The sequence below is a fragment of the Alternaria postmessia genome (assembly GCF_024291825.1).
Source record: "Alternaria postmessia strain BMP 2775 chromosome Unknown scaffold_203, whole genome shotgun sequence".
Lineage (NCBI taxonomy): Eukaryota > Fungi > Ascomycota > Dothideomycetes > Pleosporales > Pleosporaceae > Alternaria > Alternaria postmessia.
The window spans coordinates 1-24,553 of record NW_026260276.1 but is presented as its reverse complement, the minus strand read 5'-3'; the positions used below and the strand labels follow the sequence as shown (position 1 = coordinate 24,553).

Sequence of the window (24,553 nt, the reverse complement as noted above, 5' to 3'; positions counted from 1 at the left end):
GTTTAAGAGCTCTAAACTGAACTGACTGATAAGACGAGAGCTCTAAACTGACACTGAACTGACTGCCAAGCAATCAGTCAGTCAGTCAGTCTCATCAGTTTGGATTGATTGTTAGCAACTCTGGTCGGTGTGGGAGCCGGCAGGAGGGTTTGGATCTTCACACTATCTCCGGAATGCCTCGGATAGTATCTTAACCAATTCCCGATTCGAAATGTATATCTTGCGACATCGCATTGCGACATAGCTCTGTTAATCTTTTGACTTCCGGATATATTCCTGTCAAACTCGTGAGCTGTACGAAGCACTGTCCGCCGTCGTATGTGTGGCATTACCGCATTGTGACTTGTTTACACTTAGGATATGTATGTCCGCGTTGTTTAGCCATCTGTTCCTTGTGAGTGCGGTGCAACTTTCAAGATCTTGATTCTATGTTCCTCGAGCTGTTGTAGCACAGACACACTTTGTGCCCTAAGTTGATGCACAGCTTCGTTTCAAACGCGCTACCGGAGAAACAATGCACAGTACAATCACGACCAAGATGCATGGCAAGACATTTCGGACGAGGACTGTATTTGTTTAAACACGGTGTTGAACTGTGTCATCTACAGAGGTAACAAACACAAGTCCATCGCCTTAACTACCACTCCTATACATGTCGCCTTTCTAATCTCCGCTGTCAAAGATGTTGGCGCTGTGCCACAAGCGCAGTGCCCGCTTTAGTAGTCGCTGCATCAAGGGTTCTGTTAGCTAACGGTTCTCTAGGTGTAAAGGAGTTCTGTTGGGTGCAAACTTACCAGCCAATACCCCTGTTGTTCTGGGGCTTGCATGCGATACCGGCAGGGCAGTACCAGTTGCAAGGTCCTCCGCTGATGTTGACCTGGCACCATCCCCAGCAGAGGTGCTTGTCGGCGCGTTCAGCCAGCTTGGTGGTAAAAGACATCTCAGTGTCAAAGGTTGCGGGATCGTAGGTCACGGAATCGATGGGCTCCGCCTCAACGGGCGCGGCGAGAGTGAAGCTCACAGAGCTAATGAGGAGAAGAAGGGCGGTCTTGGAGTACATCATGATGGATGAGAGAGTGGTGATAGCAAGATGGGTAAATTGAAGTTGGAAGTGGTGGAGTAGATGTTGGCAAGTAGATCGAAGACTGTTGCGTTTGTGGATGAGGATGTCTCTGTTTGCGCTGGCATCCACCCATATTTATACACAAAGACCGGCTCATTCATCAGATCTCAAGATGACAGAGTATGGCATCTTTCACGTAAGAGGCTTTGGTCATAACCGGTGATCAAGACGAGCCTCTGTCTGTGATGCTCCTCAAGCTGCATAAGGAGATCCTTTTCGCGAGCGTGAGGCTGCATTCCTTGCTACGTTGCTGCCATCTTCGTATACGGCAATGCATGTGAGTCGACCTGTGATTGCTGTGATACTGCAGACGGGACAGCGAGACAACCTATCGATTGCTCCTGATCCAATTCGGCATCCCCGAGATCGACGATCACGACTAGTATACACAGGTCACAGGTTTGGTCACAGTATAGGCAGCCCATTGGCAGTGTTGGTGGCTTTCTGAATTTGTTGTTATTGGTGACGCGTTGTTTCCTTGGTGTTGGAAAATATATTGAGGCTGTTGGTCGGTTGCCGATTGTGCAGCCTCGCGGACACCGCGGGATGTAGTAGGCGGGCGCAGCCGCTAGCGTACGTCGTGGTCTTTTGGCCGTTGCTTAGTGGGTCAGTCGACTCAGCCGGATCAAGGCACACTACGTTGGTGAAGGAGACCAATCAAAGACAACGGCGTGCTACAATAAATCGGCACTGTAATAATATCGCTCACGCAGCTACAGCGATGATGGTTCAGATCGTCGGAAACAGGAATCCATCGTTGTTCACCTCGTATTTAGCCGAAAAGTTAAGCTAATACTCAACCCGCCTTGGTTCACATGACCTTGAGAGGTTCGAATTCTTTCCATTCACCTAGAGTAATGCCGTCAGCTCTGCTCAGTTCCCTTTAAGATGATGTATAACGCAGCTGTGCATTTCAGACCTCTTCAAAATCGTTCGGTACTTACAGGGATACGACTCTCCTGAAGCTTAGGCAGAGCTTGGCGATCTTTCCATAGCCACGGGACGTGATCCAAGATCCCGTTGCCAGGCTAGTTTGATGAAGGTGCCACTTACGGCAAGATGCATGTTGCTCCTAGATTGTAGGATTATTGTAGGATTCCTACGGAACTTGCCGTATGCTCTCGACTTCCACCGGCAATAACAACAGTGATATCAGCCAATGCAGTGTGTCGGGAGAACACTGAGTTAGCAGGGGATAAAAAACACCGGCAGTAACATCGAGACGCTGTAGGAGTCATGTCCTGCTTCGTCCCGCCCTCGACTCTCTAGGTGTTCGTTCGGATACTTGCACTGTAGGCAGATTCTCGAAGTTTACAAGCCAGTCCAACATATATGTATTCCTGCACCGAGGATCCTGCACATTCGTGCTGTTGTGTCTTGAGCGATACTACCTTCAGGCACTGGCAACAGTGCCAGCACAGTCACATGCTACGTATACAGGGCCATGTGGGCAAGTCGAAGACGATGCTGCTCTGTGGTATCATCAGTAAGCGGCCAAGGCTGATACAAACGTAGAACTGCTTATTGTCTGGATATCTACGACTAAGGGTGCTTTCACAGCGAGGGTTCTTAACCCATTAGCTAAGACTCCGTAGGGATGGCTGATTTTTCGGTTCCTGCAGCAGTAGTAGTGGTTGATCATGAAACGCTTTTTGTCGGTGTCTATCGAGGTAGATAACCTACACCCTTTTTATCATCTCCATCACCCCGATCACCTCCATACGATCCATATCCATACCCTACTCCGGTACTATGCCAGTGTGATCACTACAGTTATTGCACCAGAAGCGCTCGGTAGCTCATAGGCAGGACTATTATGTAACACTACAAATTGCAACCACATTTCCTCCCCTTCGAGAATGGCATGTTGCAAAGTCCAGCACACGTGTTAATCCTTTCCCATTTGCCATTGACGCAGTGTAGCTACAGATCGATCAGTCAGCGTATCAATTGCATAACGGGTATAAAGTGGCAGTTGAATTGTTACACGGAGCACAAATCAAAGATACCGGGAAGGGTGACTTACAGTATGCTTCAAATTGCCGCTGCATCCGTACCAGCCTTCGTTCGAGCAGGATTCACCTCGATTGCGGCTGTTGCCAATCTCGCAGGGGTATTTGGCAGCAAAAGCAGTTGGCAGCAGAGCGCCGCCAAGCATCAATGTGGCCATGACTGTCGTGAAGAACTGCATCTTGGGAAGAGGGAGGAAGCTCGACGGTAGTTGGTATTGAGAGGTTTGATGTGAACGAGGATTTGTGTAGGTATCGTATATGTGAGAGAGTATGGGCTGTCGGACGATGAAGAAACCGAGGAGCAGCTCCATGGCTCTTATATAGATCACTTAGATGCTCTGACCACGAACAGCTGGGTTCCGTGTTGAACAGCCTAGAGGCTTGAACCTGCACACAGCCTTCTTGCGCTCCTTCGCGCGACAGGAATGAAGCAGCTAGTCTTGACCGAGCGGCGTATGTTTTGCTGTCCCAAACTACCTCTGGGCCGTTCTGATGCATGCAGTCGCTGGATGCCTTGATTAATCTCGAGAGGGTGCGGATTGTCCCCCAGAGTGGGGCATACGATGGGAATTGGCAGGACGTTCAAGTTCTTTCAGGCTAGGTAGAGGCCGACAGTAAGTCGTTGTAACGATGCGAAAGGCTCGTACAATGACCTCATGTCTTCTGAGCACTCCTGCAGTCTCAATGGTGAGGTATGCGGAAACACTCTGTAGTGTATAGTTTACAGACAAGTGATAGACATGGACCGTTTCTAGAAGTCTGATTGCTAGACCCACTACATAGACTCGTAGCAAAGGATCGTGAAGCTTCCCATAGTACCTTCTGCATTAGCTTGTTAGTTCTGCGATCTGCGGACTGGAACGGCACGAGCGGCAGGTTATGGGCTCGATCGATCCCATCCAATTGAAGACGATTACGTCTAACCGCCTCGATCCTTAGCTACATCCTTCGACGTTATGCGAACTTGTGCCAAGGCGAGGCTACCGAGGCGTCCAAGGCGGGCAGCCCAGACATAGCGGTGAGTTCTTCGCATTCGCTACGGAAAGATTACAATGACAACTTTATACAGGGTACAACTGGCAATGAACCCCCTTCTGGTATGGTATGAGTAGTGTGCGTAGCGCTCAAGCCCCCTGCAGGAGGTGCAGTTGCAGCTCATGTTGGCTGTTGGGACAATTGTTGCCAAGGGGCGGCATTCGCATTCGCATTCTCCTCAAATATTGCTAAGCTTTTGTTCTTTTCACATGATTCTCCGTCAAGCCATCAATATCCGGCCAGACTTACGCGCTATCGTCAAGGAGTACATTCGATGGATGCCGACAAATATCATGGTGGCGCCCGATGCAATCATGCAGGACGACAAGTACATTGGACTCAAGATACCAGCTGAAGCGACTGTGTAATCAGTGTCCGATATGTCTATCCTGTTACCCTACTCTTCCAGATCTGATCGATGTAAAGAGGGACTTCATATGGATTCTGCTATAAACCCAAACCCAGGAATAATCGACACATCACTATTTGAACACGAACTCCGCTCGGAGTTCGAATGTGCAACTGCACGCGACCCATCGCAGCGAGGCACTTACATCTTCGGTGCTGGGCGTCGCGTGTGTGAGGGCGTGCACATCGCAGCGCGCTCACTATTCCTCACTCTCACACGTCTGCTGCGGACGTTCGACTTCAAGGTACCTGAATCAAGAAACCTGCCAGATGTGGATGATCTGGTAGGTGACTTGACGGTGCAACCCGCCCTATTTGAAGTCAGAACCGTTAGGAGGGGCAAGGAGAAGAAGAGTCTAGTGCAGGAGACGTAAAAAAATGCAGAGTATATACTAATGGATGAGAAATCACAGTTGAGGGATGTACCCAAGGTCATGGCGCTTAGCACGTGAATGCCTGACGTGGAGGAGAGCAAAGGGTAATGTAGCTTCGTGTGCGTGGGGGTCTCATTCCACTGTTTTCCTCAGATGGTACTAAAAAGCCAATCGAGTAAATTTCCTGCGCAATTGTTGTAAATGATCGACTCTGTGCTCATTCCATGATAATCAACTTCTTCATAACGTTTCCGACTGGCCAATCTTTCATTTCGAAGTCAACACGCCCTAGACGCGTAGCGATGTTATCACTACAAGTCATACTTAGAGTAACTACCCCAGTGGAGTGGCCTTTACCGATGATAACATATTCGCGTTCCTTTCGGGTTGAGTCGGCCACAGTTGGGGCCCAAAAGATGAGCTGATTTTCGTTCAGCGTGACGTCACTGGGTAAATCATCAATGCGGACCGTCCAGTCCGAATCGTCGCGCCAGATGACATACGCTTGCCTGACATCCGATCTCCATAGCGATGTTGTTCCAGGGGTACAGATCTGTTCTAGTTGACCACTTCGCCATCAATATACTGCTAACAGAGTGTGTCGTATCTCAAAGTAGTCGTCCAGATCGATTACGCCCCGCCAGCTCAGCCATGACCAGCTCGGTATCGACAAGCCACAACCCCTCCTCCGATCTGGAATATTCCTCGACGGTATTCATTGCATCGCCCATGCCAGGAACTGGCAGAATCCAGAGTATGGAATACCCCGGAAGAATTCGTCGTCAATCGCTGCCTTGATACCGGCAAAGGCGTTTACGATGTCGGTCTCGAAAGTCAGGTTACGTCTTGTGTATTCTTGAACGAAATACCCGTAGTTATATATGTCAAGCCTGAGCTGCTGCTGAGGAAGAATGTCACCCCGCTTGCAATTGAGATTCAGATGTTCAAGATCGAGCTGTTCAAACCATTCGGTACACCTGCACAGCCACTCCACATGAGTTTCGAGGAAAATCAGACATCGTGCAGAGAAGATCATTTCTTGGTATGTCCATGCTCGAGTTGCCCAAATGGTTCCCTGGGCAGACCGCTGACCATGGAATAGATACGACTCTACTATCTTATAGCATCTCATAGCCTGGTCGAAACGAATCAAGTCCAGGTAGTCCATGGTTGGCATCCTCGCCTGCTGCGGCAATGATTGTAAGCATAGCGTTGCCATATACCGACGTCATTGCAGGTATCTGACTTGCTTTGTCTTCTGGATCATTCGAGACGATGCAGAGGCTGTCGACCCATAGATATCTCTTTCCCATCTTCTTCGTCAACGTGACAGCATCTGATATGGTTTTTGGTAGAGTTGGAATCCCGTGAGGCTGACAGTATCCTTCAATGTTTTCTGTTGTCAAGACGAATCTCTTCGGCCCTCCGCCCCAAACATAGCTTAGAGCAAGATACTCTATTTCTGCCCTTTCTCGACCGGTGATACTAACCAAACACATGTTCAGAACATCGATCAGTCGCAAAGGCATTGTGGCATCACCTGGCTTTCGACAACATTGTGGGTGATTGGTGGTACAAATCTGGAGCCATGAATTGAATAGCGCAATATCGCATCGTGCAGGACGATATCTAGCTAGTAAAGTTGGCTCGCTGAGAGAAATCGAAATTGGCGCAGCTAGGAAAGCCACGCGGTTCTCCATTTTGACTTTGAACGAGCAAAAAAAGTCCATGCGATCTATCTCCCAGCCTTCGCCATCTTCGAATTCGTATGGCAAGTTTTGATCTCTATCCTCTATGGTTCCGAAGGCTGACTGACATAGAAAGACCTCGCAGGGGCCCACGTCACCCAAGACAGCTGGCAGGTTCGAGATTTCTCGTTCGTAAGACTCCTTGAACATTGTGGCGACCAGGTGGCAGAGAGAACACACTTTTTGCCGTGTGACTATCGCTTGCAGTGGACCAAGGTCAAGTTCGTGCAGATATCCAAATACACCATCAGGAAAGTCTTCATCGGTCAGCGTTCCATCTGGTTCGCGAAAGCAGAACTTGATAGTCCTGTTCTCTCCACCGTAGCAACCAGAGGCATCAGGAAATTCCAGATAAGCGCGTGGCAGGAACATTGATGGGTAGATTTGTTGGCAGTTGTTGCATAATTTTGGCATTGAGGATATGGTCGATGTCGTTATCTTGATATGCTGTTCTACAACAGCTTAGTGAGCAAACGATTAGACACTCGGAAAGATACTGATAGATGTAGTAGGTATGTTGAGCGGGGGGCAAAGGTAGGTCGGAGGCCGCATGAAACTCGGGTAAAGCTGCATGATGACTGCGTAGAGGGGGCGGTGCAGCAGCCTCCAAAGTCCTCCCAAATGCAGGCGTGCTCACGAGAATACGCAGGGCGGCTCAACATGTGACCTCTGCCTCATGAGTTATCGAGTTGCGCGAAAACTATCACTAGCGCGTTGTACTGGAGTAGAGAATGTTTCAGGCTTTATGCGCCGGTCGAAAATGCCACTTGAAGAAAATCATGCGGCTCTACAGCCTCGTTGTCGAAGACGGACCTGCACCTGCGCTTACTCATTATCGTAAGGCCGGATGCAATGATCTACCTTCTCTCGCTTCACCGTAAGCATATGTAAGATGTATGTAGCAAGGGAATGATGTCAAAGTAGACTCAATAGCCATGTGGAAGCTGTGACAGGGTCGACGAAATCGAGATCCTGCTCCATGAACCGTGCAGGCACCACTTCCGAAGCGTTCTATTGGCCAGAGTGGCTGCTGGAACGCAAAGGCAATGGCCAAATGCTGATTTCAATATCGCATCCACGTGAATATGCTGAGAGCTAGTTAAGAGTGACAGGAGATGCGCGTTTGCGATTGCTGCTCATGCGATATGTAAGCCGAGCGGGCGAGGCTTTGTTGAGTGCAAGTGCTGTAGTACGGCGGGGAAGTCGCGGGCGGTTGCGGCCGGTCCGAAGTGGGCTTAGAATCTTGGTGCCGAACGCGTCCACTACCCACCCGTGCACCTTCGCCTCATCCCCACACCTGACTTTCATCATCATAACACCATGTCGTCGTTGAGCAAGGCCTATCATGAATAAATGTTCTAGACCTAGAGACAATGGCTCGATCATGTTTGCCCTGATATCTCCAGGTGGAACGAAGCAGACTACTTCGTCACAGATTTCGCTGGCGATCATCATGTCTCTTTCTTTACTCACATAATAGTATCGGCCAACTAGTTATCTTGATATGATAGACTTACAGACAACAATTTAGGGTTCTCTAACGATTCAATACGGCTCTAACCTACTATGGTATCCTATATCCGATCAAGCTCACAACAGATTCGACTTTGCCCGCTACCACAAAGCCATCGCCGCTGCTGTTCCAACCACATACACATTCGTACCCGTCATCGTGAGCTCGAACCTAAGCCACGTCAACGCGAACAGGGTGTAGCATGCACGGATCGGGCGTTTCGCGGTGATATTCGGCATTATTCGTTCCTACATGTCCGAGATGGACATTCGGAAAAAGACCTAATTGGGACATGTAGAATTGTTGGCTACATCTAAAAGAAACGTCGACCAGCTTCAGCACATGAACATGCTGAACATGGCGACTACAACGATTGCAGAACAACAGCTGGAAATTCCGAGCGGTACCCGGACTACCTCTCAGCAATCTATGGGAGGTGTCTTGCCTCGGAATGTCCATACCACTTTTAATTATTACAAAGACCCTGGAGACGGTACCGAACATGCCCCAAGCCTCGCCGGGAAAAGAGCTACATTCAATCAACCTTCCGTCGACCTCGAGCATGTGGTGACAGACATTACAGGCAGTGTGGATAATTATACCCTAGACAGTCACGGTTTTCAGCTATTTGCACATGCAAGTGAAGAGAAAGATTTCCTTGATGATGAGCGAATCAAAGCAATTTATTACCCTGAAGTCGAGAAATTGGTTTATGCTATGTAAAATTTCCCTCCAGATCAAAGTTTCGAAGCTCACGTCAAGCTGTTAGAACTGGGGCCTCGCGTGTCCACATTTTCGATCACACAATCCGTCGACCAAACCCCACTGCTCTTGATCCGGACGATGAACGTCGACCAGTGAAACGAGCACACATCGATCAGTCCGAGAGCGCTGCATTCAATCACGTCAAGCGCCACCTCGGTGAAGATGCTCAACGCCTGTCGCGAAGCCGTTTCCAAATTCTGAATATCTGGCGTCCGATCAAGACCATTTACCGGGATCCATTTGCTGTCTGCAGCTCTCACTCAGTCCGAGACGAGGATATCCTACCAGTCAAATTAGTGTATCCTGATTGGGTTGGCGAGCCGTGCACGATCCTACCAAATCGAAATCATGCCTGGTACTACAAGTATGCGCAAACCCCTGAGGAGGTCATGATATTCAAGTGCTATGAATGGAAAAAAGATGGTAGAGCCAGGAGAGTACCACACAGCGCGTTTGTGGATGAAGAGATGGCTAATATGGAGCCACGCCAGAGCATCGAGGTTAGGGCGCTTGTATTTTATGAAGATGACACAGAACGGGAATAGTACTTCATTAGACTATTTCACAAATCGCATGATATTCTATCAACTCGTGTTAGCCAGTGATGAGTTCATGGCGTGTTAAGTACACCAGTTTTGAGCTGGCAAAATAACCCTCGTTCTTGGCAGCGTACCTTCGCGCGTGACCATGGCCGTCGCGCAACGCTCACCGGGCTTGATATGAGCCACTCAGAGCTTATTCAAGCGCCATACATGGATTGCATCCCCATTGGCAACGTGAACGGCATGTGACTTCAGCGCTAGTTTCTAGCCCCGCTTTCAAACCGGCGCCCGACTAGGCGGGATTTTAGCGCAAAGATTGTTTACCCAACAGGTCCTAGGTCTAAGGGACATACGATCGGTCGTATTCCTATTTTGTACAACATCCGAAGAAGGGATATGGCCCTCTCAGCCCCGTAATCAATGCTTCTGAGAGGCCTTTCTAGGCTGGCCTAGTGATATGTGGTTGTGTATTAAGGCTGGGTAATATAGTAATTTGCCATCGTTATCTAGGACTATCACTACCTTGTTGTGACAATGGAACAGACTTGTGCAGTATCAAGCGCCATTGTCATCTTGGTACAGCAAATCTCTTCTATTCTTCTAATTCTATGCATGCTAACATGCTCGAAAGTTTATAGGGTATATCGTCTCCCAGCTTGTATACAACATTTTCTTCCATCCACTAGCCCAATTTCCTGGCCCATTCCTTGCTCGATCAACACTGGTAAGCGTAGCAGTCAGTCTCAAAGCCCACTTGATTGATCTCACCAGCTATGGCGCATGTACCACTCCATGCGCGGTCACTTCCACCTCGTCGTTCAAAAGCAACATGAGCGATACGGTCAGTCTATTCAAAAACTGCATCATATTGGCTGGGATTAATCTTCATCAGGTAGCGTATTTCGCGTCTCACCCAACGAACTGTCCTTCTCATCCTTCCGGTCGTGGAAGGACATATACGGCCACGCCACTTCCGGGAAACCAATCTTGATCAAGAGCGAGTTTTATGATATGTACGGTGCCGCGTTTGAATCACTCTGCATCGGTAGCGAACGTGATCCCACAAATCATTCGCGAATGAAAAAGTCTTTGTCCGCAGCGTTCTCGACGAAAGCACTAGCGGAACAAGAAAACATCATACAGCGCTGTGTTGATCAGTTTGTATCGCGGATTGAAACAGATGGAGCAAGTAAACAAGGGATAGATATGACGAAATGGTTTGAGATGATCTCTTTTGACATCTTGGGCGAGATGGCATTTGGGGAGAGTTTTGGGTGTGTCGAGAACGGTATGGAGCTTATCCCCACACTACGTTTGAACGAGTCTAACTGAACCAAGGAAGGAGCAGCGCATGGTCAGATATGATTGTTCAGCATCTTTTCTATATTACAGTGCTAGATAATCTCCGAAGGATACCATTGTGCGCAGCGCTAGGCAAGATATTGTTGCCACGGATGACGGTCGAAGTGCGTGATCGTCATGCAAAATATAGCAGAGAAAAGGTAGCGAGGTGAGTGCTCAGATCTCTGTCGGGACGCGTAATGAGCAAAGTATCTAACGGGATATAAAGGAGACTGAATAGTGAAAGTGATCGCCATGACTTTCTGACAAACATTTCGGAAAAAGTCAAGGCTGGCGAATTGTCTCAAGAGGAGATGACGGCACATGCATCTACTTTGATGTAAGTGAAGTCATTGTAAAAGCGTTTTCGAATCACTTCTGAAGCAGGTCTCAGAATTGCAGGAGGTGAGACCATTGCCACCTTCTTCGCAGGAGTAACGTACTTTCTACTCAAGAACCCCGAAGCCTATCAAAAACTTCGAGATGAAATCAGGACGAGTTTTACATCTCTCGACAGCATCACTGCTAAATTGGCAATGCAACTTCCTTACCTACAAGCCGTGATCTCAGAAGGACTACGAGTCTATCAACCGGGGTCACAGGGCTTCCCAAGGCTTTCTCCAGGGGCGATGATTGATGGTCATTGGGTTCCGAAAGGAGTGAGTTAACTGTTCTGAGATGCTATACCAGATAGCTAATCAAGGAGTGATAGACGGAAGTATATACAAGCGCATGGACAGTTCTACACGACGAGAAGAACTTTCACGAACCATACACATTCAAACCCGAAAGATGGCTAGATCCTGGCTGTTCGGATAATTTGAGTGCAAGCCAGCCCTTTTCTCTCGGTCCTAGAGCTTGTCTCGGGAAGAAGTAAGTTTGATAGTACCGAGTTCAAAAACGGTCACGGTGCTGTTAAGCTAACAAGGTTTAGCTTTGCATATTTTGAGATGAGTTTGATCCTAGCGAAGATGCACTTCCAATGCGATTTGGAGCTTGTTGATCCTACATTAGATTGGTTAGAAGACAGCTATTTGCATGTTATGTGGTGGAAGCCAGCACTATACATCAGGTTTAAGACGGCAAAGCTGGAATATAGAGTATAGTTTGTGGCCAACGCACCTAACGGCTTCTTTTACAAAGGTCATCGTAGTTGGATGTACAGTGTCGTGTCTTATTAGCAGTTTCCAGCCCACAGCATTTTCGGGCGCACAAGCAAGGACTGTACTTGTACTAGAACGCTCATGAATCAAGTATAGGGGCACATAGTGTAAGCAGTACCTCACTCTGGAAGTGGTGAGCATTCCGAATATTGATGGTATGTAGAGACTTGTCTCTAGTAGTCTCATTCGATATGCAGAATGCCAACCGTCTCGCTTAAGGCTCTATGTAATTCCTGGACCCTCACAACCACAGGCCTCAATTTGGCTTGGTGCTTGTTCCCCTGCGTTGCTTGCGATTTGTCACTCAGAATCTTCGTCAATGCTGCCAATCGCTTGATCTGCAAGATGATCAAGAAGCCGAAGATATCGCATCTCTCTTGCATGGTATCTATTCGATATCCATCTAACAGAAACAAATCTTGGTTGTGAGTTTGAGCTTCGTTTCTTCTCGATGAATCCTTCCAAGTCGAGGACGCAGAAAGCAGAGTATCCTCCCAACTTCTTGAGATGTCTTCTAGTATTCCCATCCATTTCTCAAGAAGTAGAATGGAAAAGGTTGTGGCTCTTGAGTCGTACCAGCAATTCCTACACTGGAATTTCGATCCGCATTGCGCATAGGTGTTTTTCACAAAATATAACGATTGCTCTGCAGTACTGAGATCGTGCACCCTGTGCTGATTCTGAGCTTGCTCCAGTGCTCCAAGGATAAGATCTATGCATCTACATGGGGTAGATTCTTGGACGTTCAAATTGGGCTTCGTAGTAGCGCTCTTACGACCTCGGTCGCATGGTTGCATCGCTGGGATTGACCCAGGAGATCTTTCTTTCGATGCAGAGAGGACGTGATCTCTACCCTTGGCAGTTTGCGGCGTAGTTTCCACTGGGAAAAGACATCGAGCGGTGACACTGACTGCCTGCTCGCCGAATGTGACAGAACTGACGTTCCAATCTGTTTCATCTGTCTGCAGTCAGTATCGCCTTGATTACTGCTTAAATGCATGACAAAATGACCTAGTGAATAGCAAGTAGGATGAGATGGACCTTACCTGCAAATGTCCCAGTGTTCATGCCATCGTCACACTCGGTAGCTCGAGTTCCGGGAGAGTCACTTGGGGACAAAGTGTCATCAGAGAATGAGTCCGCAGTTACATCCAAAGTATCAAGGTCAAGGATTGGATAACCCGAATCGTAGGTTGATATATCTGATATGATTGAGTCCAGGAAGGTGAGATCGGAAGAAGTAGGAGGCGTTATAACGGTTACTGTGTTCGAAGGCACGTGAGATCGTACTCTGCAGCCTTCTTGGCCCACTCGATCACCTTCCTGTATCCCCGTATCGGAATCAGGAGGGGTAATTGCGATAGTGTTGCTAGACTTGTCATGCTCCGACGCTGTCTTTGACGTAAAATCCCTCTGGGAAATGATTTCACCGTGATTTTTAGGTACGCCCTCCTGTCTTTGCGGACTGACTTTATCACTCGTCTTTGCTGCGGCAATTGATCGACATAGGGAAACCCTTCTATTTTTCTGCCGTTGCGCCTGAGGAGAAGCAGAATATGTGCAAGTGACGTTGAGATCTCGGCACCGATCACACCCAAATCTGTGGGCGGAGCATTTTAACTGGACCGCCAAAATCAATTATAAGTCATGTCCCCATCGTATTGCCTGTAATTGACAAATCATAGAATTCTCTGGGTCGGCTTACCTTCTTTGCACGACATCTATCGCAAGCAAAGTGGTGGAGTTGACTACCAGACACGGGTGGTAAGCTCGTGTTCGATATGCAAACGATTCCGCCATCTCGTGCTTCTTTTCGGAAAGTGGCAAACATGACCTAGTGACTACGTAGAAGGAATGGTCAAGGGTTTTTCGGGGTGCCCATTTACTTTATGTCATGCGAGTGAAATCAATATTCCAGCAACGCCATCTTTACATCGCTCATCTCTTGTAAGATGCACGGAGGTTCTGGGAGTTGATAACACACCGCTTTTGATCAGCGGTGTGTTAGCGCAACGCCATCTTGTAAGATCTAAAAGGAGCATTCAGGCGGCTTTGGTCTTGGTATACAGACTAGGGACCCAGACCCTGCTAACCGGGTAGCTAAGGCCCGTGCGGACGGCGCTCGGCGCTACCTTAATTTCCTCACCGGCTCTGTATTCTGCTTCTGTTTCTCTACGCAACATCTTGTGACCCATACAATATCGTAAATAGTTACAATTGTCGCTTCTAGTAAGTACTTAAGACGTGCTCGAAGCATATAGCGACACGTATTGTCAACCTATTGCTAATGGTCACTTATGTGTGTTCAATCCCGGGGCTCATGGTGGAATCGGACCGCTGTCACAAACGGGCCTTCCACTGCGTCAGATTTACCTTTCCTATCTTGTGACTACTTCGAGCAATCCTCCATGCATCATCATCCGGCGAAGGGAGATAGCCGTACGTGCTTATGGAAAGTATGGGCTCGCTCAGTGCAGTATGCATGTAGCAACATCCTAAGCGGGTACAAACACAGAAAATCGAAAAAGGAAGTTCAATGCTTTTGTCAAGCACGGGTACAAAACGAGAATGCCAGATTTACCCCGGTAACTATGATCAAGCAAATCGTTGCAATAAGCCTCATTTGTGCTAATATCTTCGAAGTCATCTCGCGATGATATGCTTCCGAATACCTGTTGAACCTACTGTCAGACCCCATATTCAACATACTACGTAAACCAAGCTTGAATGCAACTGTAGTGGAGAGATCATGAACGTACACTAGCGTTGAAGCCGACGGTAGTGAACTTAAAATGGAATGAGGCGAAGCGAAGGTCTAGACCTCTTTGTAGATCGATGGAAGTTACCGAAATCATACCGGACGAGTCCAATCTCGTGTCGGCGAAATGTTGATCTAGGTAGACGTTTGTAGCGGTCGAATTGCGACTATGTCAAAAATGGAATTCTTCCGGCTGATGGAGCTTAACAGTAAAGAAGCTCGTGAGCGCAATCGTGGAGTAATCATATGAACGAAGTTGCGAACAAACGACAGATATGGCCAGCCCCGATGTACTGAGCGACGTCACCAAGAAAGATGTGGCGCTTGATGTCATATCCCTACAGTCATTAATAAACGGAGACTCAAGCACGGAAGCCATGTTGTTGAAAGCATGCACTGATTTAGGATTCTTCTATCTTGATTGCGTGGACGGGTGCTCCGGTGAAATCTTGGAGGATGTTCAGGCAATGTATTCCCTGGCTAAGAATTTCTATGACCTGCCACAAGGAGCGAAGTCTGAGTGGCTGGTGGATAGAGATCATGACGAGCATTTGGTCATGGGGTAAGACTAGAGGACTGCGAAGCCCCTGTACAGATGTTCGAGGAGCTGACGTGATGTTTTTGATCAATTAGGTATAAGCCTGCAGGTCACGGGAATGGCCCTATCGAAGGTGTCAAGGACGGTTTCGAGGGGCTAATGGTAATGCCGCGAGGACTGTTGCAGCTTTACATGCTGACGTGAACATCGTAGCTCTTTGAGCATCCCATCTCCAAGATAGATGATCCTGCATCATTTCCAGGTCCTGAGGTCATTGCTCACCAGCTCAATCCACTCAAAAAGGCGATTGCGACCTTCCGTGGTATCAGCGTCTTACTTTTGGAAAGAATCTCTGCAGCATTAGACTTGGACCCGTCAAAAGCTTTCCAGGGATATCATCGCGAAGGCGCTGTCTGTCCAACAGCTCTTGGACTGCTGAAGTACACGATTGCTGAGGAAGAGCCCGAGAAGATCGGCCAAATTGCCCACACAGATGCCGGTAGCCTATCAATCGTGTTCACAGAGGTTGCCGGTCTCCAGGTTCTGAAACCAGAGGAAGATGACTGGTTTTACATTGCTCCAAAGCCTGGACATGCTGTTGTAAATGTTGGCGATGCGCTCCGTTTCATATCGGGTGGAGTTCTGGAGTCCAGTCTCCATCGAATTATTCCCCACAAAGACGAAAGATTTCGGCACAAGTACTCAATCGTGTACTTACTGAGACCGGAGATGGATGCAGAGTTCATTGATGGTGAAGGGCGAATGTGGAAAGGCTTAGAATGGTAAGCTGTGCCATTGTTGTACGGATCCAAATTCTGACACGAGATGTAGGACAAACAAAAAGCATGCTGTGTTTCGTGCTCCAGCAGCAGAACAAGCTCAGGGGACTTATCTTACCGGTAGGGATGGGTATGTTGGATACTGGGATCCGGAGAAGGATCAGGAAGATGTGATATCTTAGGAACCTTTTCTATTGGCGAAATATGATTCTGAGATACACCATACAGTACAAAATCTTCGTGAATCCATCGCTATCTAACTCTTTTCGGCACGGGATTTGATTGCAACCCTCATCTCTGGCTTCTGCCATAGTGTATGCATCTCAGATTGGGCATGCCAGTCTAACTGAGGGTCCAGCAACTTCAAATCATACTTGAAGTATAACTTTGCCAGGATTGTTCTGAGTTCCAGCCAAGCAAGACTAGCAATAAGGTTTTAGTGATCGAAAGCAACATGAAGAGTCAGAAAGCTAGCGACGTACCTTTTTCCCAAGCAACTTCGTGTGCCCAGCGAAAATGGCTGGCTTGCTCCCAGAGTATCCTCTCCATCTTTCCTCAACCATCGTTCTGGGTCAAACTTCCACGGATTGAGAAAGTTATGAGACGACATTGAAGCCGCGAATGGGTTTGTAGAGACGATGGTCTGCGGCACCTTATAGTTAGCAAGAATGCTTAGAAAAATAGCTGCATCTACTACTTCAAGCTCACTTACACCCTCTGGAATGAAATGTCCGTCAACTACATCATCTCCTTGAGGGACAACTCTTGGCAGAGGAAAAGGCAGTGGCGGATATACTCTCATCCCTTCAAGTATGACTGCATTCAAGTATAGCAGGCTTGTTGTCGATGTTCCATTGATCTCCTGGTAAAAGTTGAAAGCCTCACGGATTTCTGTCTGCAACCTCAATCCTATCTCTGGAAACTTTAATAAATGATAGGTTATACAAGCCAAAGCTGTTGCAGTCGTCTCGCTTCCTGCAATACTATTCCTCGTTAGTCTCAATAGACTAAATGGAAATAAGACATACACAAAGTCTGAGGCATGTGCTGCTAACTGAACATCTGAAATGCCGTCGTTGTCGCGACCTTGTAGCATTTTAGTCAAAAAGTCTTTTCGCGTGCTGCTTTGTTCGATCCTCCTGACATGCATAAGCCATGAGACGTGATCAACTTGACTCTGAAACCCTTACCTTCTAATCAGGTCCATTGCATATTGCTCGTGCTTCCGAGTGTCCTTGATGAGCTGCTTTAGCAGTCCTGAGAAGGCTTTCTGGGCAAAGTATCCAAGCCAAGGAAATCGCTTGAAAGTGTCGGCTAATGCACCCAATCTCAGGCTTTTCACAATGATGGATACCCAGAAATGCTCAGATCCTAGAACCATTTTGATCAGACACTGTACGATGTCTCAGGGCATTAAGAGGAGAGCTTACCAGAACTGATACCACCGAAAGACTCACCAAATGCTAAGCTTCCAATGATATCGAAAGTGGCAAGATTGAACCACATGACGATATCTACACCGTCAATCGAGGAGCCTTTCTCCCCAATTCGGGCGATAAAATGGTCGATGTTGTCGCTAATGAGACTCTCTTGCTCCCTCAAATATTGGTCTGAGAAGACGTCACGCAGGTAGCTTCTCATTTTGTCATGCTTATGTGGATCACGCTCGCTGACAATGGAATGAGCTTCTGCGGCAAAATTCCCGCCATCATAGAAGTCGCTCTTGATGAATGACTTATGGCCAACCCGTTTTGCATAAATGTCTTTCCATGACTTGTACGTATTGAAAGACAGCTCGTTTGGGGCGACTCTCACAACTGGGCCGTGTTTTTGGTGGAGCTTATGAATCTCGTATGGTTGTCGTCCGCCCAGAAACATGCGACAATGTGAGAACTACAACTGGTTACACGTGTACTCTGAACACAGCGTGGTTGAGGTACGTTACTAAATTTGGCCGTCCATGGGCCTGGAAATCGGGACAGTGGATGGCTTCGAATCTGGGAAAGCTTCACAAAGAACGCAAAGATACACGTCTAACCACGCATTAGCAATTCGCCTTGCTAGACGTGCCAGACGAAATCTCACTATGGCGATAAGTGAACTGATCTTCAATACGGAGAGGCAAGCATCATTGCAGACATCGAACGATAGAGAGGGCCACGGATTGGTAGATATTGCCGTTGCGTTCATAGTGGAGCAAGGGTTATGAAGCGGTCTGGATAGATTTTCTGTCGGAAATGTTGGTGTTAAGTGCTAGAGGATTCGTGTGCAGTTCCAAAAAAGGTAAGACTCCGAGACCGATCGGCCACCTCGCAGGGTTTATGTCAACAATCGGTGTAACAGCGGCAAGATCTATATACAAAACTATAAAGAATAAACAATCAGTTATGAATAACTAGGTTATCGTTATTTGCAATAAGATTGTAACCGGAATAACAGAGTGGAAATCAATGACGTCGCTGAAAATCGAAGAAGGAGACATACCGCAGCTTGGCGGAACAGTCGCTATCATCTCAGGTGGATAATCCCCAGTGACCTTGATAGGGGAGTAATTTCTGACGCTGTTAGGAAGGCGCTTCGAGTGGAATTGGCCTCGCTACGGCAAAACTGCTGGCAACGAAGGGCGCGACAGTCTACAACCTTGATATCGACAAACCGGAAGAGACAACTCCTAGAGTTACATACATAAGATGTGACATATCTAGTTGGGCAGATCTACTTGCTGCATTCGCGACTACAGGACCACCACACATTGCTGTCGCTAATGCAGGCATCGATGAAGATGGGACATATATGGCCGATTCTTATGACGATCATGGCAATTTACTCGAACCGTCGTACAAAGTCATTGACGTCAATCTTCGAGGAACCCTCAACTTCATCAAGATATCTCTCCATTTGATGAAAAAGAATGCAATTGCTGGTAGCATTGTCATCACTTCGAGTGCAACTGCCTATTTACCCGAACAGACGTTGCCAGTATACAGTGGAACAAAGGCAGCTGTAAGTAAAGAGAGCATTTGCAAACCCAAAGAAGACATTGAACGCTGAGACATCGGCCCTGTAGTTAATCAACTACATGCGCGCTATGCGATCACTCCTTCGCGATTCCAACATCACGATCAATTCTGTTGTTCCGGCAGCGACTATTACAAAATTACTACCAATGGACCTAGCCGGCCCGATACTAGCTGCAGGACTACCCGTTAGCACAGCAGAGTTTGTAGCATTAGCAGTCGCATACTCTGCTGTTGCGCAAGAGCCACGTAAAGTGCAAGGTTATGGGAAGGATGAATGTGAATGGATACAGCAATCTGGAAGGTGGAATGGAAGGACAATTCTCACTTTGGGAAACTCTTTTACCGAGCTTGAAGAGAATTTGAGTGACTGTCGAGGTCTTTGGTTCGGACATGAAAATCTGGAGAAGACCAAGATGCAGCAGGCCGCTACAGATTTTCGCGACGTGCTACGGGGATGATTTTGAGTTGGAATTCTTAGTTCAAGGTAGAGCTTTCTGACACCCAAACAATTAAAGTTACCTGACACCGATCAACACATACTCAATAAAGAAATGTGGCGCGTCGATGTACTTTTCTGGGACTTCTTAACACGGCAACGCGCCTCGCAACACTTCCTATTCAGGCTAGCGCATCCCCAATTGAAGGCCCCGATCTCTTCAATACTTATACACCACTTTCATTGCTGTTCGATACCTGCCTAATTGTAATAGTACAGCCTTATTCTTTTCTCTTTAGCCGAAGATGACCATACATGGCGCCACAATCCCGTCGTCCACCGCGGACTTTGTCAGAAACGAGGTTCCGCAGACAATCTTCCGAGCCCAAATCCACAGAAACGAGCAAGAAGTGACGGCCGAAGTTAATGACTATTTCCTAGAACACTGGCCGTTTGAGAATGAAAAAGCAAGGATGAAGTTCATTGCTGTGGGATTTTCGCGTGTGACATGCTACTACTTTCCGCTAGCATTGGACGATAGGATAGCTCTTGCCTGTCGCTTGATCACCCTGCTGTTCCTTATCGATGGTATGCAGACCTCTATCTTGCACCACGACGTTGCTCAATCAGGAACACTGATATATAGAGTGAATGCAGACCAGCTCGAGTTCATGTCATTAGAAGAAGGGTCCGCGTACAACGAACGTCTGATCGCCATTTCACAAGGAACAACGCGACCAGACCATAGTGTTCCTGTGGAATGGATTACATATGACTTGTGGAACGACATGCGCGCCTGCGATACTGAGCTAGCGGATGATATGAAAGAGCCGGTCTTCACATTCATGAGAGCGCAGGTTGACACGAAGCGCCTATGTGTAAAAGCCTTAGGAGAATATCTGGAATATAGAGAGAGAGACGTGGGTCAAGGGTAAGTCAGTGTTTGCCACTTCAAGGCCTTATTGTTTCGAGCATTACTAATGTTCGCAGGTTGCTCTCTGGTCTGATTCGATTCACAATGAGATTGAGACTTGACCAACAAGATTTGGATTCCATCAAGGAAATAGAAACAAACTGCTCAAAACACATCTCCGTTGTGAACGATATCTATAGTTGGGACAAGGAGCTGAAAGCATCCAAAGTCGGGCATAAAGAAGGTGCTGTGCTCTGCTCCGCCGTTTCTGTGCTGTCAGCAGAGATGGCGCTGAGCATACCGTCAACGAAGAGAATCCTGTGGGTCATGTGCCGGGAATGGGAATTGCAACACAAGCAACTTGTTGTGAACAGGCTGGCCTCTGGCCAATCTTGTAGCTATGACTTGCAGATGTTTATGAAGGGTCTAGAATTCCAAATGAGTGGAAATGAAGTGTGGAGCTCGACGACTTCGAGGTACCATCGTGTACAGATGTAGTCTTTACTTAGATGTTGAGCATTCGATAGTACACAATACCATAGAGCACTTGACCACTCATTATGCACGCCCCCTACGGTGCCTGAACAACTTCCAACTTTAGAGTCAGATAGCCATCTAGTGAGAGGATGCAGTCAAGCGTGAGCCCTGAATCGTTACATCACATTACAACAACGGCGCATGACAACAAGCATAGAACCTTGCAGCTTTATTTCAAAAAGCGTCGAACGAAGTACATAGCAAAAACAAATGAGTCTGGCGTTGTGTGATACACATGCTCTGTTCACTATCAACTCTCAACAGCCTGTTGCCGCCCAGGTGGATGATTCGTCTTCGAAACCAGGACATCCATATCGTTATAATCAGCCAGATCACCAATCAGGACTTCGTCCTTTGCATGAGTTTCCAATTTCTGGATCAACTTCTCATCAAAGGCATTGAGAAGATCTTCAGGGAGTTTTGCCAAAGCTTGATCGAGATCGTCAATGATGTCTTGGACATCTTCAATGCCGACCGAAAAACGAATGAAAGCCTGTCAAGAATGTATGGATCAGTTGGTGTCTTTACTGTAGCATATCAAGGAACAGAAACTTACGGGAGTGATTCCAGCTTCGCGTCTATCTTTCTCTGACATGATCACATGGCTCGAATTCCATGGATGGGTTGCCAGCGTTTTAGCATCGCCGACACTGTATTGTATCAGCGCAGAACCTGGGATCCGACTATCTAGAACTTACTTGGTTTGATGCGAAACGACCTTGACGTAATTCATGAGCATTTTGCTCGCCACTTCACCCCCCTTGGGCCCAAACGCCAGAACGCCACCAAAGCCGTTCTTCAGATATCGCTTTGCGTTCTCATGATAGATGTTGCCTTCCAAGCCTAAATAAGATGTAAGTCGATTGTCGTGCCGCGATTAGTCAAAAGTCGGACAATGGCTTACCAGGATAGTTCACCCAAGCAATTCTAGGATGCGCCTGCAAGAACCTTGCAACCTGCATCGTGTTTCTCGCATGTCTCTCGCACCTTATACTCAACGTTTCCATGCCTATCAACAACTGCTGCGCCGATGCTGGGGCCAGCATGGATCCCACTTCCATCAAAATATCGATTCGCATTGCCATGGCGAAACAAATATTGCCAAAAGATTTCCAGTAGGAGAAACTCATCGGCCCGTCTTTGTTTGAGAGGCGAGGAAAGCGATGAATGGCTTTGCCCCAGTCGAATGTACCGCAATCAATGATCACGCCTCCTAATGTGGTTCCATGACCGCCCATCCACTTGGTTGCGGAATGGACAATGATATTTGCACCGAAGTCGATTGGTCGACACCAAGTCCCGCATGCGCCAAAGGTGTTATCCACTACAAAGGGAACATTGTTCTCATGCGCAAGATCTCCCAAGTCCTGGAGGTCAGGAATGCTACATCGTGGGTTTCCAATGGTTTCGACGAAGATCATCTTCGTCTTGTCGTCGATGTACTGTTCGAACTCTTCTCTTGTCTCGCGCTTCGCCCATTTGACTGTGATGCCGAGTCGTGGTAGCAACGTCTTGAACAGGCTGTAGGTTCCTCCATACAAGTTGATTGAAGCAATAATATTGTCGCCTGCTCCTGCGAGACAAATGATCGTGTTGAAGATTGCTGCTTGACCTGAGGATGTGGCGATGGCCGCTGTGCCACCTTCGAGAGCGGCTGCGCGCTTTTCGAAGACTGCAACTGTTGGCTGTGTGCTACATTTAGTGTCTGTTTCTGCTCTAAATCCATGGCGGCGCTTACGTTGGAGATTCGACTGTAGAAATATCCACCCTCTTCGGTTGAGCAAATTCTCTTAGCATGATTGCTATCAGTGAAAACGAAGGACTTGCATTCGTGTCAGCCTTTCGTATTTCACAAGAGACCAGAAACTTAAACGCCATACATACCACGCTGTTATAAATGGGTACTGCCCGAGCATGGGTCTCCTTATCAGGCCGATGTCCTCCATGAATCTGAAGGGTATCGTATCTCAGGCCGTCGTCAAACTTATCAATCTTGTACGGCTGCAAAGGGTCATGGTTCTCTGGTAGCTGCGACAAAGTGATACCGTTTGGATCAGGTATTTTCTGGTTGTTGGTCGTACCGCTGGTTGTACCGTTGGTTGTACCGTTGGTCGTTGAGCTATCTGGACGGCTCGTTCCGTTCGTGGCAGCAACATTGTTCTCGTCTTCAACAAATGGTGCCATTTTTCATGTAGAAGCAAATGATAGTGAACAAAAAAGTCTTGACGAGATGCAAGTTATGCGATAGGTATCACAGTAGACGGTGTTGCTAAAGAATCCAAGACCAAACCAGACCCGGGGTTCTTCCTTATTCGGTAAAAGGGCTGGCTTTAGTCTACTTATGGTATCACTCCGAGCCAACCACTGATACTCCCAAACAAGTACCTGTCAATCACGACTCGAATCGTGATCATACAACATAGAACTACGCCCTCATTTTAACGGAAGAATCGGCCAAGAATAATGCATTTCGCAACATACGCTGCAAGCCTTCAAGCCAGCATTAACCTTCAGTTGCTTCAACATCACTTGAGTCATGTATTCGCATACTGTTGTTCTCTCACCATATGTGTCTACATTCTGAGAGGGTTCTTCAAAGGACCAAGGCAAAAGTTGATCGCAGGTATCCCTGTCGTAGGGGGCAATGATGTCAAAAGTATCCAACTCAACCGTGAGAGATTTCGAACGGAAGCGAAGGAAATGCTATTAGAAGGCTACAAGGAGGTACAAGTGATTTGATAGTCACCATTATGTCGCACCACATCCTAACATCAGTCTTAGACGGGTGGAGGTTTTTTCTACGTCCCGAGCCCACTTGGGGAACGACTCATGATTCCATCGAAATATCTCGAGGAGCTAAAGTCCGCACCAATTGATCACGTAGATTTCGTCGCTACGTTCATCGAAGTACGAGAATCTTTGCACCATCCCTTGTTATGATGCTTGAGACTGAATCTATCCGATAGATGTTTGAAGGCAGATACACCACCATGGGAAGCCGCTCAACTCTTCACCCACGCGTTGTTAAAGCGCAATTGAACCACCATCTCGCGGACGTCATGCCTTCCGTCCAACAGGAAATCTTTGACTCAGTGAAGGATAACTTTCCTTTGTGTGACGGTAAGTGTACCCATCCGCTGTTTCAACGAACGCTCGAAAGTTGACATATGCACCAGACTGGACGCCAGTATCTGTCGTCTCAACCCTGACCCAGATCGTTGCGCGCGTCTCCTCTGCCATGTTCGGCGGAACTACACTTTCGCACAACAAGCCTTGGGTTGCCGCAAGCATCGCCTTCGCCATTGACGGCTTCATCGGGGCGCAGAAACTGAAAAAGTACCCTGTGTTTATGAAACTCCTAGTTGCACCTTTTATCCCAGAGCTTAGAAATATAGCCAAGCATTACAAAGCCGCTGAAGAGGCTTGTTACAAGGTAACAAGGAGTTGCTTCCTTTTGTTATGCAGGCCGCAGGAAGGAAGACCATCGGGATAGCCGCGATGGAAGGTCGCTGATCCAAGGCGGGGCCTGGGATCACGTGACGTGCCAT

At 47.6% G+C, this 24,553-nt stretch overlaps 6 protein-coding genes across 6 annotated transcripts; 3 read left to right on the top strand and 3 right to left on the bottom strand.

The window, feature by feature from the left end:
• Positions 1–716: 716 nt before the first annotated feature.
• Positions 717–1,063, bottom strand: J4E82_011443 (uncharacterized protein; the record flags this gene model as incomplete). The annotated part of the gene is made up of 2 exons (XM_051737649.1): positions 717–726; positions 795–1,063. The coding sequence occupies 2 exons, from the start codon at positions 1,061–1,063 to the stop codon at positions 717–719; spliced, it is 279 nt and encodes a 92-aa protein (XP_051582597.1).
• Positions 1,064–15,057: 13,994 nt separating this feature from the next.
• J4E82_011442 (uncharacterized protein) lies at positions 15,058–16,281 on the top strand (the record flags this gene model as incomplete). Its single annotated transcript, XM_051737648.1, has 4 exons — positions 15,058–15,344; positions 15,416–15,482; positions 15,534–16,102; positions 16,152–16,281. The coding sequence occupies 4 exons, from the start codon at positions 15,058–15,060 to the stop codon at positions 16,279–16,281; spliced, it is 1,053 nt and encodes a 350-aa protein (XP_051582596.1).
• Positions 16,282–16,355: 74 nt separating this feature from the next.
• On the bottom strand, positions 16,356–17,740 carry J4E82_011441 (uncharacterized protein; the record flags this gene model as incomplete). Its single annotated transcript, XM_051737647.1, has 6 exons — positions 16,356–16,521; positions 16,582–16,742; positions 16,812–17,082; positions 17,128–17,238; positions 17,290–17,470; positions 17,530–17,740. The coding sequence occupies 6 exons, from the start codon at positions 17,738–17,740 to the stop codon at positions 16,356–16,358; spliced, it is 1,101 nt and encodes a 366-aa protein (XP_051582595.1).
• An 809-nt stretch (positions 17,741–18,549) lies between these two features.
• Positions 18,550–19,577, top strand: J4E82_011440 (uncharacterized protein; the record flags this gene model as incomplete). The annotated part of the gene is made up of 3 exons (XM_051737646.1): positions 18,550–18,616; positions 18,672–19,102; positions 19,167–19,577. 3 exons carry the CDS (start codon positions 18,550–18,552, stop codon positions 19,575–19,577), a joined length of 909 nt encoding a protein of 302 aa, XP_051582594.1.
• Positions 19,578–19,860: 283 nt separating this feature from the next.
• On the top strand, positions 19,861–20,966 carry J4E82_011439 (uncharacterized protein; the record flags this gene model as incomplete). Its single annotated transcript, XM_051737645.1, has 3 exons — positions 19,861–20,143; positions 20,213–20,486; positions 20,546–20,966. The coding sequence occupies 3 exons, from the start codon at positions 19,861–19,863 to the stop codon at positions 20,964–20,966; spliced, it is 978 nt and encodes a 325-aa protein (XP_051582593.1).
• A 289-nt stretch (positions 20,967–21,255) lies between these two features.
• J4E82_011438 (putative secondary metabolism biosynthetic enzyme) lies at positions 21,256–23,189 on the bottom strand (the record flags this gene model as incomplete). The annotated part of the gene is made up of 7 exons (XM_051737644.1): positions 21,256–21,498; positions 21,562–21,655; positions 21,704–21,848; positions 21,910–21,932; positions 21,993–22,690; positions 22,744–22,827; positions 22,890–23,189. The coding sequence occupies 7 exons, from the start codon at positions 23,187–23,189 to the stop codon at positions 21,256–21,258; spliced, it is 1,587 nt and encodes a 528-aa protein (XP_051582592.1).
• Positions 23,190–24,553: the final 1,364 nt, after the last annotated feature.